The 20,221-nt window shown below is 33.1% G+C and overlaps 3 protein-coding genes and 1 pseudogene across 5 annotated transcripts; 3 read left to right on the top strand and 1 right to left on the bottom strand.

Moving 5' to 3' along the window:
* On the bottom strand, positions 1,510-3,016 carry LOC104772380 (annotated as a pseudogene).
* LOC104770344 (probable pectinesterase 53) lies at positions 10,694-13,815 on the top strand. 2 transcript variants are annotated; one of them, XR_002036888.1, is made up of 6 exons: positions 10,694-11,237; positions 11,970-12,159; positions 12,249-12,455; positions 12,571-12,806; positions 13,244-13,602; positions 13,719-13,815. XR_002036888.1 is itself a non-coding variant. In XM_010494748.2 (5 exons), the coding sequence occupies exons 1-5, from the start codon at positions 10,858-10,860 to the stop codon at positions 13,389-13,391; spliced, it is 1,161 nt and encodes a 386-aa protein (XP_010493050.1). In that variant the 5' UTR covers positions 10,694-10,857; the 3' UTR covers positions 13,392-13,798. The 2 variants fall into 2 exon arrangements, 1 of the variants encoding a protein (XP_010493050.1); XM_010494748.2 differs by having other exon boundaries at positions 13,244-13,798.
* Positions 14,671-17,742, top strand: LOC104770346 (probable glutamate carboxypeptidase 2). 2 transcript variants are annotated; one of them, XM_010494750.1, is made up of 11 exons: positions 14,889-15,002; positions 15,110-15,705; positions 15,777-15,844; positions 15,918-15,999; positions 16,077-16,169; positions 16,261-16,413; positions 16,536-16,604; positions 16,684-16,771; positions 16,890-17,062; positions 17,164-17,274; positions 17,348-17,742. In XM_010494750.1, exons 2-11 carry the CDS (start codon positions 15,181-15,183, stop codon positions 17,639-17,641), a joined length of 1,656 nt encoding a protein of 551 aa, XP_010493052.1. In that variant the 5' UTR covers positions 14,889-15,002; positions 15,110-15,180; the 3' UTR covers positions 17,642-17,742. The 2 variants fall into 2 exon arrangements, with proteins under 2 accessions (XP_010493051.1, XP_010493052.1); XM_010494749.2 differs by having other exon boundaries at positions 14,671-15,705.
* LOC104770348 (protein sym-1) lies at positions 17,818-20,207 on the top strand. Its single transcript, XM_010494753.2, has 7 exons — positions 17,818-18,252; positions 18,440-18,527; positions 18,862-18,956; positions 19,086-19,158; positions 19,253-19,345; positions 19,465-19,551; positions 19,896-20,207. The coding sequence occupies exons 1-7, from the start codon at positions 17,906-17,908 to the stop codon at positions 19,974-19,976; spliced, it is 864 nt and encodes a 287-aa protein (XP_010493055.1). The 5' UTR covers positions 17,818-17,905; the 3' UTR covers positions 19,977-20,207.

The following is a 20,221-nucleotide window of genomic DNA, read 5'->3' on the forward strand; positions in this document are numbered from 1 at the left end:
TTTTTTTTCGAAATTTTCTACATAATTTTTGTCTGTGATGAATCTGTTCATTTAATTTTGATGAATCACTTAGCGACAACGTACGTGTATATACTTTATAACGTTGTAAGAAAACATTAGAGGAGTTTGGCCCTATCCGTCAAGACCAAAACTAGTCGATGTGTGAGGTCGTTTAGGCTTTTATTGGTTTGCTAACGGTGTAATTCACGCCATTAAAGATCAAACAGAGAAAGACATAGGTAGTCAGAAGAAAGATGAAGTAACCTCGCGAACGAGACACACAACCCTAGTATGTATCAAAATCCGGGCCATGTATGATGACTGATGAGTTCATTTTACACGACATATTCAGATTATATTCACAAATTCGATTATTTTTACGCTTCTCTCAAAGTCAAACGGTAACTCAAATTATCTATCTTGTGCATGGAATAGGTTAAACAGCTAAATATGTTCCAAAGAACAAATAAACTGCAGGAAATGGTTTCGTAAAGCAACTTGGCGTGTGATCCTGACGTATCTTGCGCTGCAAACAATATAAAGGTGATATCATCTGAAAACCTTGGGATACAGCTGAGTGCATAGTAATTTTCTCACAAATTTTATTTCTAATTTTTGTTTAGTTCCTTTTTAAGTGCAATGCCAAATGTCACTAATTTTCTTTTCAATTAAAAGTGCAAGTATTTTTTTGTAGTAGCAATAGCTTTTGTTTTTCATCTAGACAAAATATTATTTAATCGAAATAAACTCCTTTTCATAACACAAGGTAGTTACACTACAAGAAAATAAGTTTATTGAGACGTATTTTTGAGACAAAAAATTTCCGTTACAAATTTGTGACACTTTAAATATGATATTATGACTAAGTTTATTTGTAACAAATTCATAGTATTTTACGACGAAAAAACTCAGTAACAAAAGTTTGTCACAATTAGTGACGAATATGCTACGATAATATTAATCGTCACTCTTATGACTACATTGTGACCAATATGTTGTTGCAAATTAGTTATGAACTTATAAAAGATATGCAAGTCACAGTTTGTGACATAAAAATGAGTAAACATTAGTCATAAAATAGTATAAATTGTTATGTCATTTATACAAAACCCATTAAGCCAAGTCTCTAACCCTAATTTAACAAGACTTATTTAAGAGATGATTAGGATTTTATTCTTTATAGTTTCGTGCCTCCATAACCTAGAGAGAGAGAGAGTGAACCATTTGAGAGAAAGAGAACAAGGAGCCACAATTGAGATTAAGGATAGATCTTACATGCTCTAGGAGATAGTGGAAAATAAGGGGGTAAACGGACTCTTTTATGGACGAATTTTGGTGAGCAATTTTCCAAGCAATAGATGTAAGTTTTCCCCAAAGGATTTTGTAACCCCTTTTGTAAATTAAAAGTTATACATGTTTTCTCAAACCTATTCTGCGCAGATTCGCGAATTAACATCAGTCATCTTGTGAAATCGTTTCTCACTGCTACAAATTGAACCAGAAGCTGATCTACCAACCGATTGAACCAGAAGCTGATCGTTTCACAGCTACATCTGTTGGACCAGCTTGTCTCATCAACTGACAAACACAGTGAAGAAGCTAGGATTAGAGATTAATTCCAGTTTCAAATCATGATATGCAAATTTACAATAGCTGATTATTCCATGACTCGAGCACATAGTATAATACTATATATAATACATACGTTATTAAGACTCATTTAGGTAAAAAAATTATAAACCTGGAAATAAGTCTCAAACTTTGCCCGGAGTTCACTGTGCTCTTTCTTAATATCACGTAATGCTGCTTTTATTCTTCAAAAACAAAAATTTCCATCAATATATATTTTGTTAACGAACATTTTCATATATATCTCAATATGTATGGCTAAATGAAAACTTATGCACGTATTCGATACTGAATATTAGTAAGAGAAATGAAAAGAGAACGCTCTTACCCTTCGATGTTGCCAGCTTGTAGAAATGTGTTGGCTTTCTTAAGTTCCTTAAAAACTTTGATAGCGCCGATGCTGTATGAGACAAATTAGTATTTAATTAATGTTTATTAATGTCAAATTCTTATCTATATTTATATTTTAAACTACATTACAAATATTATTGTCACTAGCCTGGCGCTGCTGCTTTCTAACCGAAGAATGCATTTGGTAATCATGGGTGCCTCTATCGGCTCTCGCTCCCTGTTTCAAAATTAATCAACATATATATATATATACATATATATATATATATAAACTTTACATACCAACCATTATTCAAGTTATAAATTAATCATACCAACCATTTAGTCAAATTATAAAAATAATCATATAATTATCTTTCAATATATATCCGGTCCAACAGTTTACAGTATACAGGGCGCACTAGGCAAAACTAGATTTATGGGGCCTTTTAGTAAAAATCAAGAAAAATAATGGGTCCTTTTATTTAAGATTTTTTTTAAAAAACTTTGGCATCTAATCGTCAACCTAGGTTTTTGAATACACAAATCAAACTATATCTAATTTATCTATCATTACATTATATAAGTTCAATAACGATGCATTTCATGAATGTAATATCAAGTGGATTTCAACTGGAGAGAGAGAGAGAGAGAGAGATGGGGAAACTCACAATTCATGTTCCAAAGCGGCAATTACGTTAGGGGAGTCTCTGAAATAAAGAGTTATTATTTCTATAATAAAATTAGGGTTTGTGTCTTCGGCCAAAACCTCAAGTTGAGTATACTGACAATTGAGGTACCCCTGCATCAATATTTATTTTGAAAGATTAAACGAGATTCCTCATTGTAAAGTCTGTGTCTTTACTCTTTTTTTTTGATGTGTTACGCGAATAATTTTATAAAAACAAGTAATTAAAAACATAAGTCAACCGGGAATAATTGTTCATAGTGCATGCATATATTTTACCATATTTCTTTATTATTAACTGATTTTTCTATGAATTTGAGAAATAAAAAGAAAGAAAGATACATAAGTCTTTATAAGACCCAATTCCATTTCCCGCCTAATTGCAAAAGAGTGAATTATAGTAGTCAAACTAGGGACCAAGCAAGATCGCTAAACTAACCGAAGCTGGGAAGTAGATGAAACCTCGTACTAACTGTTTTCTTTTGTTGATAACAAATTGACAAGATATATAATGGTTGTACTGACACATATATATTTATTCATCAAAGATATTTTTCTTCTAGGGACATGCATGAATAGTTTCTCAAAAGGGGAGATGATGATCTTCACTGTGTAATTTCATTATATATAAATATTTGTTTTTATCAGTTTTCAAGAAATTGATATATTGATTGATTATATTATCTTTAATTTAGGGACTATAAAAAAAGATTTTTTTTTACCCGCGTAGAGTAGAACTCTCTCAAAAAAAGATAAAAAGAAATTGATTAATAATCGCTTCGAAATAATTCTCTAGAATTGATGATTCCCTTGCTTGTGACTTGTGTATAGGCTGGTGTCACTGGAGGCGACCCAACTATCGGAAATCTACTGACTACTGTACTCGGTGAGATACATAAGACCATCGCCATCTATAAACAACTCTTTCAAATTGCTTAAAATTAAATATTTAATATTTTATTAATAAAAGAAGATTTAACCAATAAAAATGAGAGAAAAGAAGAGCAACATTCCTCAGTCAGCTCTTAAAGTACTTAAAGAAGAAATGTTCTTTTAGTTTCTCTTTTTTTTAGTTATGCATTTTTAATATTTTTTAATTTTTAATTAAAAGCAACCCTCTACAAATCACCACTAGAGATGCCCTAAAATCCTAAGGCGGTGAAGGTGAGTTCATAGTTTTAGCACCCGATGTTCTATGTTTATCTTTTGTGTATGCTGTGACTTGAAACTTGAAAGCAACATTTATGTGGCTACATAATGAACAAAAAGCTACTGTGGAAGCTATCCCACATCATCTGATAAGGATCTTAATCCATATCTTATTCTATATTCCCTCAGCCAATAAACTCTGATAATTGAGGATAACTCACATGCATTATATAATGTTTTTTTTGTGACTTCTTTGTTGAGTCCACACTCTTCATTTTTAAATTCCATTGATAGTCATTCATCTGTGTACTAGAAGATCGAGTGATAACAAGAGTAGAATATGCATACTCTGTATTGATTGCCTATAAGTGTGGTGATGTTGAAATTAAAACGACAACATAAGCTTCTGCGTAGTTTTACAGTTGGGAAAAAGATAGCTTTGTGAAACAAGTGGAAGATATGTATAATTTAAACCTTTATTTTAGTAATGGTGAACTCATAGCTAGCAATTCCATGCTTACGAAGAGTCAGTGGCAAATATGTTGTAATTGTAATCATAAAAGTTCTTGTTCATTTATATACTCACTTTCTCAGGTTCACACAAAAGTGTCTTTCAGTGACGGCTCTGTGCTTAGACTCGAGGGAAAGTTTTATACTCGGTTCCCTCCTGAAAGAAATGGTTATCTTCACACTGGACATGCAAAGGTAAAATATACACATGACACGAGGCTAAGATACTTTGCATGATGGTATATGATTGGTAAGCCCTACGTTTCCATGATCATTTATATTGTACTTTCAGGCTATGTTTGTTGATGGTCTCGCAAAGGAGCGAGAGGGCAGCTGTTAATTATCTAGGGTAAAAAAAAGATTGGTTGCTTTTACTTAGGTTATTACGTACATCTATATGCTTTTCTACAGAAATCATTGTTCTTTTGTAAGGACTTCTGTGAACTGTATGATCTGGCAGTGGAGTTGAATAAAACAGCTCCCTGCACCATGGTGGTGCTGAATCCTTTTAAGGTGGTAACCACCACCAACTTGGAAGCAGTCAAGATTATGGAGCTTGATGCTAAAAGGTGACCTGATGCTCAGAATGATATGATCCCTCTTCATTCTACAAGGTGAAATAAGCTTCGCAAAGTACTAATTAAACTCCTACACATATATAGTGTAGCAGTTTTCTGTTTTGCTAATCCTTTTATTTTTTGTTGGGTTGTTGATCTAAGGTTCCCTTCTCTATAGTTATATACATTGAGCAATCTGAACAACGAATGGTATGTTAAAAAAAAAAAAATCCTGAAATAATCGCTGACACCGTTGACCAACTGCGATGAATTAGGTTACTACACGGTTAAGGACTCTAAACCCGGGAAAGCTTGTGTTTAACAGAAAGGTGGCAAATAGAAAAACTCAAACCAATTATATGACCAAAATAGGATCAGTTCTGGTTTGGTTCGATATAGGTGGTTCAGATAGGTGGTTGGGCATATATATTTTTTTATCTCGTGATATCTTTTTTTATCTCGGTATTAGTTATATGACCAAAACAAAGTGACTTCTCTATAGTCTGGTTTCTAAGACTCTATTCTAAAACTTGTGTCCAACAAGCCAACTCATCCTTTTTGGATTTGCCATTTACTTTGGTGGTTTGGTTGTTTTTTCTTTTCTGTTTCAATAACGGAAAATTGCATTGAGAGCACTTAAATCTTGATCACTTAAAAAAAATCTTCCCACCACTACACACTGAATTGTTCACTTTCATGATTGTTTATTTCAGTAAAAAGACAATTGTGTGTTGAGTTTATATATTTATTTATACATGAAAAAGAAAACATTGATGGAATGGAAACAACACTTCACGAGAAGAGTATTTTGTCCCTACCACAAACGAACAAGGAAAGAGGGATAGTAGTATAAGAGAGAGTCACGGGCACTGAAAGACAACATCAATTAATAGAATAAAGAAGCCACCTTAATTAGTTGTGCACAAAACTATTCACATCCAAAGTTTTTAAATGTGCACCGCTCAGTGGACTCTCATCATTCATCACTCATCGCCATTCACCAATTCACTCTTGCAATACTTTATCTTTACTTCCACATTTCATTAATGGTTCTCGATGGTGGCAGCATGCGACTTTAGTACCCAAACAGTGCAAACAATTGAAAAAATGTTATCCACAGTGAATCAGTAGTGATATATATAGGGAATACCGTTATCTGCCCAAAAACAGAATATTTTACTCTGCAATAATTTATTTAGTATGTGATTGTAAATGTTAGAGTAAATAAGCTGAAATAAAAATATATTGGACCAAAAAGTTTATGCTGGATAAAATAAATTTACTTTAATAATAAAATAATATATTACTCTAAAAAGCTTGCCAATCACAGCGTTATGCAATCACAGCGTTATGTTTATTGCCATAGTTGGAACTTGAAAAGCCATATCAAGTGAAAAATATATATTTATTTTAGGTTTATTGAATTTATAGTACTCAATTTTGGGTAAAATACTACTTTATATTAAAATGGTGATTATAACAAGGATTTGGAAAATCTTGAAATTTTAACGTCTTTGGATCCGCAACATCTTAGATTCAAATCTAGATCCCTAAAAAACCTAAAAAAACCAAAAAAAACCAAAAAACTCAAAATAAATAAAATAGTCATATTTTTTTACACTTATTTTTTTTCCTTTTTTACAGAAACTTCTACGCATAGTTTAGTTTTCTCTCCATTTTTTTTTCATATTACTATGTTAATATTTGTTGAGATACAATAATGGAAAAAAGATGGCTAGCTACACGAAGTATCCCAGAAAGCATGGTCACACATGCTAAGTATACTATTGTATACTCAACTACACGAAGTATATGTATTACATGACCACATGCATGAACTATATGACGTTATGTGGTCAGCACCATAGACATATAATCCAGTACACCGGTCAACTGACTCCGGCGAAGACCGACGTTGACTCCGGCGTTGACCAACATTACAAAAAAAATAATTCTAAATTTTTTTAAATTTTGTTTTTAAAATAATAAATTATTATACTCTAATATATTTATGGTATATTTATATATTATACTCTAATATATTTATGGTATAAATTATTATACTCTAATAATAAATATATATTTTTAAAAATAATAAAATCATTTATGGTTTTTCATGATTAAAAGACATATTCTATTCAATATCCAAATAATTTTTTATATATCTCTAATATATTCATTCTTTTTTGGTAAAATATATTCATTCTTATAATTAGTTATTTTTTTTTTTAAAGCTAAAGTAAATAGTTGAATAAATATCATTTATAATTATTTTCAAGATATAAAAAATCATTTATAATTATTTTCAAGATATAAAATCATTGATAATTATTTTCAAGATACAAAAATCATTTATAATTATTTTCAAGATAAATATATATATATATATATATATATATATAAAGCTCTGGTAATCAGATTATTGAAATATTACAAAATCAATAAAATTAAATTCAAATACTTTCATTAGAAAATAATATGAAAAAGATTAAGTATATGACTCTTTACTCTAAATTTTGCATGGTAAATGTTATACAAAATTTTAGATACTCTTAACTTTAAAATTTACAACTCAAAATAACATATAAACAACAACAACAAAAATTCACAATATTTACTTTTAATATATAAAAGATAAAGATATAAAAAACCATTTTAGCAAAACAATGTATTTGATATAAGGGTATGTTTTGAAAAATGTATAGAATAAGAGTATTTTTGCAAATGCCTTTATATTATATCTTGAAAAGAATGAAAGTAGTAATGAAAGTAAAGAGTCATATAATCAATCTTTTGCATATTGAATAGAGTAAACGACAAGAAAACAATTGTTTACACTAATAAAGAGTATTTTGAAGAGTAAATTTTAAAGTAAAGAGTATCTAAAATTTTGTATAACATTTACCATGCAAAATTTAGAGTAAAGAGTCATATACTCAATCTTTTGCATATTATTTTCTAATGAAAGTATTTGAATTTGATTTTATTGATTTTGTAATATTTCAATAATCTGATTATCAGAGCTTTATATATATATCTCTTGAAAATAATTATAAATGATTTTTATATCTTGAAAATAATTATCAATGATTTTTTATCTTGAAAATAATTATAATTGATTTTTTATATCTTGAAACTAATTATAAATAATTTTTATTTAACTATTTACTTTAGCTTGAAAAATAAAAAGTAACTAATTATAAGAATGAATATATTTTACCAAAAAAGAATGAATATATTAGAGATATATAAAAAATATTTGGATATTGAATAGAATATGTCTTTTAATCATGAAAAACCATAAATGATTTTATTATTATTTTAAAAAATATATGTTATATTAGAGTATAATAATTTATACCATAAATATATTAGAGTATAATATATAAATATACCATAAATATATTAGAGTATAATAATTTATTATTTTAAAAACAAAATTTTAAAAAATTTAGAATATTTTTTTTTGTCATGTTGGTCAACGCTGGAGTCAACACCGGTCTTCGCCGGAGTCAGTTGACCGGTGTACTGAATTATATGTCTATGGTGATGACCGCATAACGTCATATAGTTCATGCATGTGGTCATGTAATACATATAATTTGTGTAGTTGAATATACAATAGTATACTTGGCATGTGTGACCATGCTTTCTCGGATACTTCGTGTAGCTAGCCATCTTTTTTCCTATAATAATATATACGGTTGTGTACTAAAATTAAATTTTAAAATGAAATATTCTTTTCCTAACGTACTTTGATGTTTGACACAGATATATAATATAATTATGCACATTAACTCGATCACATCCACATTCACACTCATGATGCAATTTGGCAACACTTAATTTGTCACAGCCATCCACCAAAATTTCAAATTTGTGAACATATGTTAATCTATATAATAATAACAATATAAATAAATGCCAACAGTAATTATGATTTTCATCGTATATTTTCGTAAAAAAATATGTTTTTATTTTTAAAAAAGAATTTATATGGTTGCGCCTGTTTATTGTATAGTTGTGTTTTTTCACCATATTTTCTTCACATTTTTTCAATACTACTTTTCATTTAAGTAGTAGTGTCTATTAATATTCATGTCTTTTGAACTTTATATAGATTTGTCTCTGATTCAATGACTAACAAATCATTGTTCGTTGAAACATATATTCTATTTTATGTTGAATCAAAATAATTTGAATATTAATATATTAATATTCAATATTCAATGTTATTCTATTGATTTATAGCAATAACCAAAAATATTGTTTTTAATATTAATATTTAGAGCTGATTATAGCAATATAGAAATATTTAATACAATTTTAAATATATAATTTAGAGTTGTGTCTATTTATCTTGAGTTTTCGTAGAATATGTATTTTATTTTTAGAAATTATGTATTTTTACTATAATTTTCCTTCATAATTTTTCACTAAAGATTAAATATATTTTATATTTATAACTTTTTTATTAGAAGTCACTTTTACTCATTACAACCATTTTTCGATCTACTCACTTAAGATCACTTTTTCATAATATTTTTTATTAAGAATATAAATATTAATAATTGTTATGATGGTTGCAACTCTTTATCATAATTTTTTATAAAATATCTTATATTATAATACATTAAATAATATTCTTGGCACATATTTGCTCAATTCAATATGATTTTCGTTCTATAATTTCTTTTTAGAGTTATGTCTCTTTGCCATACTATTTTCCATCATAAACAATATTTTTGGTTTTCATTTTGATGGTTGTGTTTTTACGAACAATTTATGCTCAATATTTTATGTAGTTTTAATACTACTTATTATTTTCTCCTTTTTAAGTAATTTTTATTCTATTATGATCACATACTCTGATACTCTTAAATTATTATATTACTTTCAAATAAATTTATAATATATAATTTTAAATTTAATTTAATTTTTTTGAAATATTTTTCCCATGATATTGCGGAGATCTGAGTCCTAATATTAACATTTGTCGTGTATAATAAGCAAACCGGGTTCTGTATATGTGTTGAACAAATAATTTGTGCACATCTAACATCAAACTAGCTATCTTATTTGGAAGAAGTTGCATGTAATAAGTTTGGTGACACTTTATAAACGCAAAGAACAAAAGATCAAACTTCTCTATGAGGTTTGGTCATAAGTTTGTGTAATCTATAAATACTTTCAATAAATGCATTTTTTCTCCTTCAAACTGATCATCATGTTTAGTTTGACACTTGTAAACTATATCTTAAAATTCACACCAAAAAAAACTATATCTTAAAATGGAATTTCATAGTGAATGAACTAATATTCACTTTGGATTTTTTTCAAAAAATATTCAACTTTGGATTGGGACTACAAAAACTTGACATTCTTCTCTTTCCATTCAGCAAAAACTTAAAAATCTTAAAAGAAAACAATTCTCTCATTTTGTCTAGGATACGCCGGAAAAAAAATTGACTTATTGTTTATTTTAGTTTCAATCTCATAGACGAACTTAGTTTTCGCTCATGTTCGACAAATATTTCCTGTTTGTTTGAGTCTGCATTTTTGCAAGAAAATTGAATTCACATATGGTATAACTCGTGATTAGCTTTTGTTATTCAGTGTAATAAACAAGAAACATCAATGTGGTTGGGTTCTTTTTTTCTTGTGAGTTGGTTTTTAAAACTAAATAATAGAGTCTCCTTGTCTTTATATTTGGCATTTAGCTAGGTTTTTCATTCTACGTGGATGTGAGTGGAACCGCCCCGTGACCTCAACCCTTCTGTCTCTTTTCACCTAATTCCCTTACCAAAGTACCAAACACTCGACCACCTCTAACAACATCCACACACATATATATAAATGCACATACATATTGAGAAATCACATAGCCATATATTATTTTGGTCGTACTTTGTATCTTTGGCGAAACACAAAAAACAAAATCCAAAAGAAAAAAAACGCCTTATATTTGTGTAATTGATTCTAATTGTCGTATAGATGCTCAAATTCAATTCAACCAAAGCTCCCAATTTATTTCTTCTCCTTCTCCTCCTTCTCGTTATCCTTCTTTGTTCAACTCAAACACAATGCCACACCAAAGGTCTACGGTTACGACCAAGAAACCAGAAGAATGTGAACACGACGAATGATCGGACACAAAACCCGGAAGATGAGTTCATGAAATGGGTGAGATTTGTTGGGAGCCTTAAACACTCAGTGTTCAAGGCCGCCAAGAACAAACTCTTCCCTTCGTATACACTCACTGTCCATAAGAAATCCAATAAAGGTGACTTCACTAAAATCCAAGACGCCGTTGATTCTCTCCCTCTCATCAACCTTGTTCGTGTCGTCATCAAAGTTCATGCCGGAATTTACAAGTACGCACAAGTCTTTAATTTCCTCCACTATCTTGTTTTACATAATTAATACTCAAAATATATAACAAGTGATTAGTATGAGTTTTAGTGTAATAACATTATAATCAAAATATATTTATTAATAATGAGGTATAGGAGACAGAACATTATAATTCGGTCGATCTAGCAGGGTTATTATATAAATAAATTAATAAATAGTGTTTGGTACAATTCGCAGTTGATCAAATCAATATTGGTACCACAGCTGTAGATTGATACAATATTTGGTATTTAATTCCAACAGACTGAACCGTAGATTCTTGAGTTTTGTCTATATACGTTTTGCAGTTTTGCAATTTGTTATCACTCTATTTAGATAGTATAGTGATTCCATATCTTTTCTTATCGTCCTATGCATGAGCCAAAAGTATTTATGAAATTGAAAAGAGACACGTATCAATAAAGAAATGTATAGCAATCATATCAATGATCTCTCCCTCGAAATCAACACTATATGATCACGTGAACTCGGAATTTTGTAAGCTGGATGTATTATCAAACATAATCTCTAGGAAATTGACTTCAATAGTGACATTTTGGGTCTTTGTCTGTTATAAAGCTCATGGGTGGTCCACATACGCCCCACGCTCATCGTCCATATTTTTAGATTTTTATGTTAGCTAGCTATTCTTAGAACTATAACAATTTGAGTAAAATAATAACGAAAATTTGGGGGACAATATATATGTGTAGAGAGAAGGTGAACATACCCCCAATGAAGGCATTCATAACAATAGAAGGGGAAGGAGCAGAGAAGACAATAGTGGAATGGGGAGATACAGCACAAACACCTGACTCAAAAGGCAACCCCATGGGGACCTTCAACTCTGCCTCTTTCGCCGTTAATTCTCCTTTCTTTGTCGCCAAAAACATCACTTTCAAGGTAAGTTATTATCATATATACTCATAGTTGTATGATGTCAAAAAAAAATATTGTGAACTCATCGTAGCCGCGGTCTTATATGTCTATAGAACACAACCCCGGTCCCCTTGCCTGGCGCAGTTGGAAAACAGGCAGTGGCATTGAGGGTGTCGGCAGACAATGCAGCATTTTTCGGGTGTAAAATGCTTGGTGCTCAAGACACTCTCTATGATCATTTGGGAAGACATTATTACAAAGACTGTTACATAGAGGGATCTGTTGACTTCATTTTTGGCAATGCCCTTTCTCTCTATGAGGTAAGCATTCTTACTTAGTGGTCTCTCTATTCGCCTAACACGTCTTATAGAACACTTTCTTTCAGTGGCGTAGCATTTTTAGATTGGTCCTTGCTCTAATAAAAGTGGTATTTAGGGGTGTCACGTGCATGCGATAGCGGATAAGCTAGGAGCAGTGACGGCACAGGGGAGGAGCAGTGTGCTAGAGGACACCGGATTCTCGTTCGTGAAGTGTAAGGTGACAGGGACAGGTGTATTATACCTTGGGAGGGCATGGGGTCCCTTCTCAAGAGTCGTATTTGCTTACACCTATATGGAAAACATCATCCTCCCTAGAGGCTGGTACAATTGGGGCGACCCTTCCCGTGAGATGTACGTTTACTTTACTCTTCTCTGGTCTCATTTAAATTACATATAAGTTATAACCAAAGTTAGTCGGCGTAGCTCTGACTCAACAAGCTAAGAGAACATGCCATACTTTATTATAATTGTACAACACACTTCAGTCCAACTTTACAAAACGTGATCTCGTTGCCTCATCCATTACAGAGTCGTATGTCCCACCACTGCACCACTACACATCTCAGACCGACTTCAATTTTTGTCTTTTTACCCAAAAACGTTGCTTTTGATAATAGTATATTTTGTGTGTGTGCGCATGCATTATATAGATATACTGAAACTTAAAACCATTAACGTAGGCGTGCGTCGTCTTTTCTAGTGGTGCAAAACGCATATGTATAGAAAAAAATGTGAATAATATATATATAATTTTTATAATGTAAGTGTAAATGAAAAATATGGTGCAGGACGGTGTTCTATGGGCAGTACAAGTGCACCGGAGCAGGAGCAAACTATGCAGGGAGGGTGGCTTGGGCAAGAGAGCTCACTGACGAAGAAGCTAAGCCTTTTATATCTCTTACCTTCATAGACGGCTCTGAATGGATCAAACTCTAACCATTACACTTTTTTTGTTTACCATTCTACCTAATTATAATAATGTACATTTTTTTTCCTTTTAATAAAATAAAAATATATACATTTTTTAACATTTGACATACATGCACACCTCATTCCAATGACTCGACGCCCATTTGCAACAGCCAAACATTGCCGACCAAGTCACATCTTGCGATACACCACTTAGATATGTTTTTTTCCGAAACATGTAAGAAATTACGGGTGTGGTCCAATGTATTTTGGCACAGAGTTGTATAATTCAATTGATAATATTATATGTACTAAAATGAGTTTCAAAAATTACACAAGTCTTTTATGTAGTAGGTCGGGGTTGGCGGATGTGTTTCAAAGTGACTTGAACAATGGTGGGGAGAAGTAGGGGTGAGCAAAAAAACCGTAAACCGAAAAACCGAACCGAACCAAACCGAAATAAAAAATTTGGTTTGGTTATGATTTAGTCTAAAAATTCATTTGGTTGTCATATTTATTAACCAAATGGTTTAGATTTGGTTTGGTTAAAACCGTAAAACCGAATGTTTTTTTTTGTTTTTGATGAATATTTGGAATATCTATATATAAGTATATATGTGCAGTTTATATTGTATCTAATAATGTTGTTAAGATTTTTTTAATTATATTTATAATTACTTGAATTATTTTCTTTGGATTTTACTTTTTAAACAATTTGGAAGCTTTAGGTTTCCAAAACAAGATATAGATTATATTATTTAAGTTATTGATTGATATATTATTTCTATTTTTTGTTTATTTTATGCAACAAATATAATTTTTTTAAAAATAAAATATGGAATAACCAAATAAAACCGTAACTAAACCAAAACCAAACCGAACCGAGATACATATGGTTTTTATATGGTTTTATTTTTTATAAAACTGAAAAACCCGTAAACCGAAAAGACCGAACCATATCCAAACCGAAATACAAGTGGTTTCTATATGGTTTCAATTTTATAAAATAAAAAAAAAAACGTAAATCAAAAAAACCAAACCGAAATCAAACTGAAAAACCGAACGACCACCCATAGAAGTGGTCATTTTTTGTATTTTCTTTTCACATAATAGGCTGAATATTGGGACCCCTGAATACTTTATATGCTTTTAATAAAGTCGAGTCGACGAGTCAAAAGGTGCACTCAGAAAAAAAACAAACATTTTATGTTATGTCACCAAATGGGACCAGAATCAATATGATATGGTAATAATTTATGTTAGCAAAGTGAGGTATATGATATTAAAGTGAAAAGATTCTTCCGAAGATCAATAATTGCTAACAATCAAATCCTTATCAGATAACCATCACACTCTTAAACACAACAGCAAACAACAACCAAATAAGCCATTGGTGATCATCTAAGAAGAAGAAGAAGAAGAAGAAGAAGCTCCATTGATGATGTCGTCAACAGCTCTCGCCTTCATAATCGCTGCTTTATCTTACGTCTTCTTCTTCTCTTCTTCACCAAAACATCACTACCACGAACTCTTCATCTCCGCTTCCTTCTCCGACAACGCTTCAGTCGCTCTAAACCTCCGTACCCTCACGCGCCGCCCTCATGTAGCCGGTACAGCGGCCAACGCCGAAGCCGCTGAGTACGTTCGCTCTGTTTTCACCTCCTCTTCACTCAAATCACACGTTGTTGCTTACCAAGTATCTTTAACTTACCCAGTTCATCGCTCTTTGGTACTAACGCCCACAGAATCAGCAAACCCTATCACTTTAGAGTTGGAACAAGAACGAGTTGGAGACAGTCCTTATGCAGATGAAGTGATGCCTACTTTTCACGGATACGCTAAGTCAGGTAACGTCTCAGGACCAGTGGTTTATGCAAACTACGGACGAGTAGAAGATTTCGTGAGACTCAAGAAAGAGATGGGTGTGAATGTCTCTGGAGCCGTTGTGGTTGCGAGGTACGGTCAGATTTACAGAGGTGACATTGTGCAAAACGCGTATGAGGCTGGAGCTGTAGGCGTTGTGATATATACTGACAAGAGAGACTACGGCGGAGATGAGTGGTTTCCGGAGAGTAGAAGGATGCCACCTAGTGGGGTTCAGGTTGGTACTGTTTATAATGGGTTGGGTGATCCAACGACTCCTGGGTGGGCTAGTGTTGAAGGGTGTGAGAGATTATCTAATGAGGCTGTTGAGTTGAGCGGTGATGCTCCTCTTATACCTTCCTTGCCTGTTTCTGCCGCTGATGCAGAAGTGATTTTGAAGACTGTTGTTGGAGATGTTGCGGATGGTGATGTTTATCCAGTTGGGCCTGGACCTGGGATCTTGAATCTAAGCTACACGGTGAGTGAGTTTGTGTGTTTTAGTGTTACTTTAATGTTAAAGGGATTTGAGTTTTTAGGTGTTGGATTTAGGGGGAAACTGTTATAGCCAAGATTGAGAATGTTATTGGAGTGATTCAAGGAGAAGAAGAGCCAGATAGGTACATTCTTATATATATGAGTAGCAATTACTCTAAAAGGCAACTTATGATTGTATTTGGATGAATTGATTAGATATGTGATTCTTGGAAACCATCGAGACGCTTGGACTTACGGAGCTGTTGATCCGAACAGTGGGACTGCGGTGATTTTGGAGGCGAGTAAAGTTTATGTACATGTTGAAAGATTTTGATTGTTTCATTTGCGATGAGAGAGATCTTGAAACTATTGTAGATTGCACAAAGACTAGATAAGCTGCAGAAACGAGGATGGAAGCCTAGACGAACGATTATTCTGTGCAATTGGGATGCTGAGGAGTATGCCCTGGTCTCTAGTCTCTCTACTTCACTTTTTAAATGTATACTTTTGTAATGTAGAAAGCAGCAGAACGTAAGAGTTTGATGTGTTTTTTATGTAGACTGGGTCAACAGAATGGGTAGAAGAAAACAGAGAGATGCTAAGTTCGAGAGCAGTGGCCTACATGAATGTAGACTGTGCAGTATCTGGCCCCGGGTTTGATGCCTCTGCGACTCCACAACTCGATGAATTGATAAAACTAGCAGCTCAAGAGGTACGTGAAAAGCAGTTTTACAAGCATTAAGTGTCTTTTGAGCTTATCTTGAAGGGTAGGTGTTAACTGTTTCTGTTGCAGTGACAAATTATCAAGCTTTTTTTGGTTTAACTATTATACAGGTCCAGGATCCAGATAACGCAACGCAAACAATCTACGATTCTTGGATAGGATCAAGAAACTCTGTTGAGGTAAGTGATAAGACTAGGACGTTAGATTAAGAGTTTTGTCTAAATGGTTAAAACTGATTTGTATACTTGGTATGTGAAGATCGGAAGATTAGGGGGCACAGGATCAGATTACGCATCATTTGTGCAACATGTTGGCGTTTCAGCAGTTGACATGCGTTTTGGAGGAGGTAAATCTCCTAAACGAGCTAAACATCATGGTTTATTGTATAGACATTTAGCCAAGAAGCTTTTTACTGATGATTTAGAGACTAATCATTGCTAAATATAACCATGTACAAATAACAGGCTATCCAGTGTATCACTCCATCTATGATGACTTCACATGGATGGAGAAATTTGGAGACCCGATGTTTCATCGACATGTCGCAATGGCTAGTGTATTTGGTTTGGTCGCTCTACGGTTAGCAGACGAGGAAGTGTTACCATTCAACTATATCACATATGCATCAGAACTCAAGGTAACTAATTGATACCTTTTTACATATGACCAAAAGAAATTTAATGGGAAAAGACTAAAGAGATTACTGGCACTGATATATATGTCTACTTGCATAAACAGAAAAGTGCAGAAGATTTGGAGAAGCTAGGACATAGCATAGATGTTTCTCCGTTAATCAAATCGATCGAAGATCTATCTACGGCTGCACAAGGGATAAATAAAGAGAAAGAGGTAACGGCACTGGTTTTACATTTCACAAAGTGACAAGTAAAATTAGTTACTGAGAGTTGACATGTATGTGCAGGGAATTAAAGGAGCTCTAAAAGTGAGAGAGATAAATGACAGATTAATGATGGCGGAGAGAGCTATGACAGACCGAGATGGACTGTCGGAAAGACCATGGTACAAGCATTTGGTATACGGACCATCAAAGTACGATGACTACGGTTCAAAATCATTCCCTGGAGTTGATGATGCAATAGAGAATGCAAAGAAGCTAGACACAAAAGCATCTTGGGAAAATGTTCAACACCATATATGGAGAGTCTCTAGAGCTATTAGACAAGCATCACTCGTTTTAAAAGGTCAACTGAGATGAGCATTAGCACAATGATGGCTGTAGTTAATATGTTTTCCTCTGTTTATTCCCAACCAAAACTGACTCAAATATGAAATCCAAATTTCAGTTTTTAGTGTTTACCTTTGTGTAAGGCCCATATAAAAGCCCATTAATAAAGAAGCCCAAAACACCTCTAGAAGCTAAAATTCATGTTTTTCGAGTTTCAACCACGACTTCAGGATTCAGGAGTTGTAAAAATACAAGAGTCACCGTTCAGTACAGACCAGACGAGACGAAACCACGATGCTTAACTCCATCACTTTAACCCGGAAACCACCACTCCCTTTCAATTCTCTAGGGTTTTCCGGTAATCACACTTCGTATTTTGGTAGAAGGACTCGAACTGAAGCTGGTTCGAGCAGGGCTCTTTCGTTTGGGTACAACAATGTTGGTTCACTGAATTCTGGTCGTAGCTATTGGTCTGGACGTTCCAGGACTGGGTTTGGGCATTTGGGTCGGGTCTCTTCAGTCTCAGGTGGAAGTTCAGGTGGCTCCGGCGGGTTAGGTGGTTCAGGTGGTGGTGGTTCCGGCGGTGGAGGTGACGATGAAGGTAGCGGCGGAAACGAGAAGAAGTGGTCATTCCTCTCATGGTAAACTTTTCTTACTTTCTACTCTCTCTATTCCATTTTTGTGTAAAGCTGTTTCCTTTAAACCCAAAATTCAAATTTTTATGGATGTTAGTTAACAATACTCACAAAACTCTTATCTTGCTTTTGAATTAAACATGAATACAATTTGTGTGACTTTTGGTTTTGATTTATGTGGTGCTTGCTTCAGGTACTTGGCTCTTCTCTCAGATTCTCCTGTTTTGACCAAAGCTGTGACCTCAGCACTTTTGACTCTCATTGGAGATTTGATCTGTCAGGTAACTCTCTTAATGGTGTTCTTCAATCTCAGTAGTTATCTGATCTTTGAAGTTTGGATTCTCATTTTTCAGGATATGTCGAGATAAAGTATTCATTAGCTTCATTATGTATTTTTCGATTGAATGAATCATATATGTTTAGATAATTTACTGTTGCATATGAATTGTTCTTGCTTGCTTCACTTTTTAAAAGTTGGAATGGAAGCTAATAGACCCGAAAAGACTGGATATTGTTGTAAAATCATCTATTTCTATTCTTTGCTTTGTCATATTATGCTAGCTATGTGGTTATTGGTTAAGCAACATTGCTTATTTGTGTTACATTTGGTTGTAGCTTACAATCGATAAGACCTCATCGCTGGACAAGAAGAGGACACTCACGTTCACCGCCTTGGGCTTAGGGCTAGTCGGTCCAGCATTGCATTTCTGGTATTTCTGTGGTCCTTTCACTCTTATGACACCACAAAAGCTATATTATTTATTTTCCTGCTAAGTGGAAGTTCAGTTGAAGAGACTTATGCTTATTTTCTGCTCTCTGAATTCTCCCAAACTCATCAGGTATTTGTATTTGAGCAAAGTGGTGACAGCGTCCGGATTATCAGGCGCAGTTATACGACTTTTACTGGATCAGGTAGGCAAATTTTTCTTATTTTCTGTCTTAACCATTCTCTTCCCATTTTGCTTCAACGTGTTAACAACAACAAAAAAAAAAAACTTTTTTGCAGTTTGTATTTGCTCCTATATTTGTTGGAGTTTTCTTATCAGCAGTTGTGACACTTGAAGGAAAACCATCAAATGTCATACCGAAGCTACAGCAGGTTGGATTGAAAGCTAATTAAAGACAAGAATGTTTATTGCATAGTGCAGGAGCCTAAATTTTGAATTTGTGTCGTTTTATTGATATTCTAATTGGATTCATTAATTGCTGATTGTGTAGGAGTGGACTGGTGCAGTGCTAGCAAATTGGCAGCTATGGATACCATTTCAGTTTCTTAACTTCAGATTTGTTCCACAGAACTTCCAGGTTTGATACTTAACTCTGTGACAACATGAAATAGGAGTGTGTGAACAATTCAGTACAGTTAAAGATAATTATGCTTCAAACATATTGCACATAATACGCTGTCAATTCTCTCTACTTAGTATAATCTTTGACTCGTCATAACCAGCAACAACTTATTTTAGGTGGTTTCATGTTATTGAGCACTTGATAAAAGCATACATTTTCGCATAATTGACACTAGAATGACATTATCTAATAGGCTTAGAAAGATTTTCCTATCAACTGATGTTATTCTTCACCATTCTGGGTTAAGTTTGTTCACTGGCTCTGAGGATAATCGATGTCTTATATATGAATCATTGCAGGTGCTCGCTTCAAACGTAGTGGCTTTGGCTTGGAATGTGATTCTATCATTCAAAGCTCACAAAGAAGTTGTTGCAAAATAGGCATGTTTCTTACTTAGAGCCTACAGGTGTTGTTGGATTGTGATCGGCTGAGTTTTGGGGCAATGTTCTTGTCTGCTGGTGTAGCAAATGTTTAGTGATTCGATACAAATCTTTTGGAATCCTGCACTTGGCATTTTATTAGTGTAGAGAAAACAAGCTTGTCTACGTTACATCACTCAAATTTATTATTTTCGAATGTTCCAAAAATTGCTGAGAGAAATTTTTTAGTTACTTCATAGTTCATA

Source organism: Camelina sativa, chromosome 20 (genome assembly GCF_000633955.1).
Source record: "Camelina sativa cultivar DH55 chromosome 20, Cs, whole genome shotgun sequence".
Classification (NCBI taxonomy): Eukaryota; Viridiplantae; Streptophyta; class Magnoliopsida; order Brassicales; family Brassicaceae; genus Camelina; species Camelina sativa.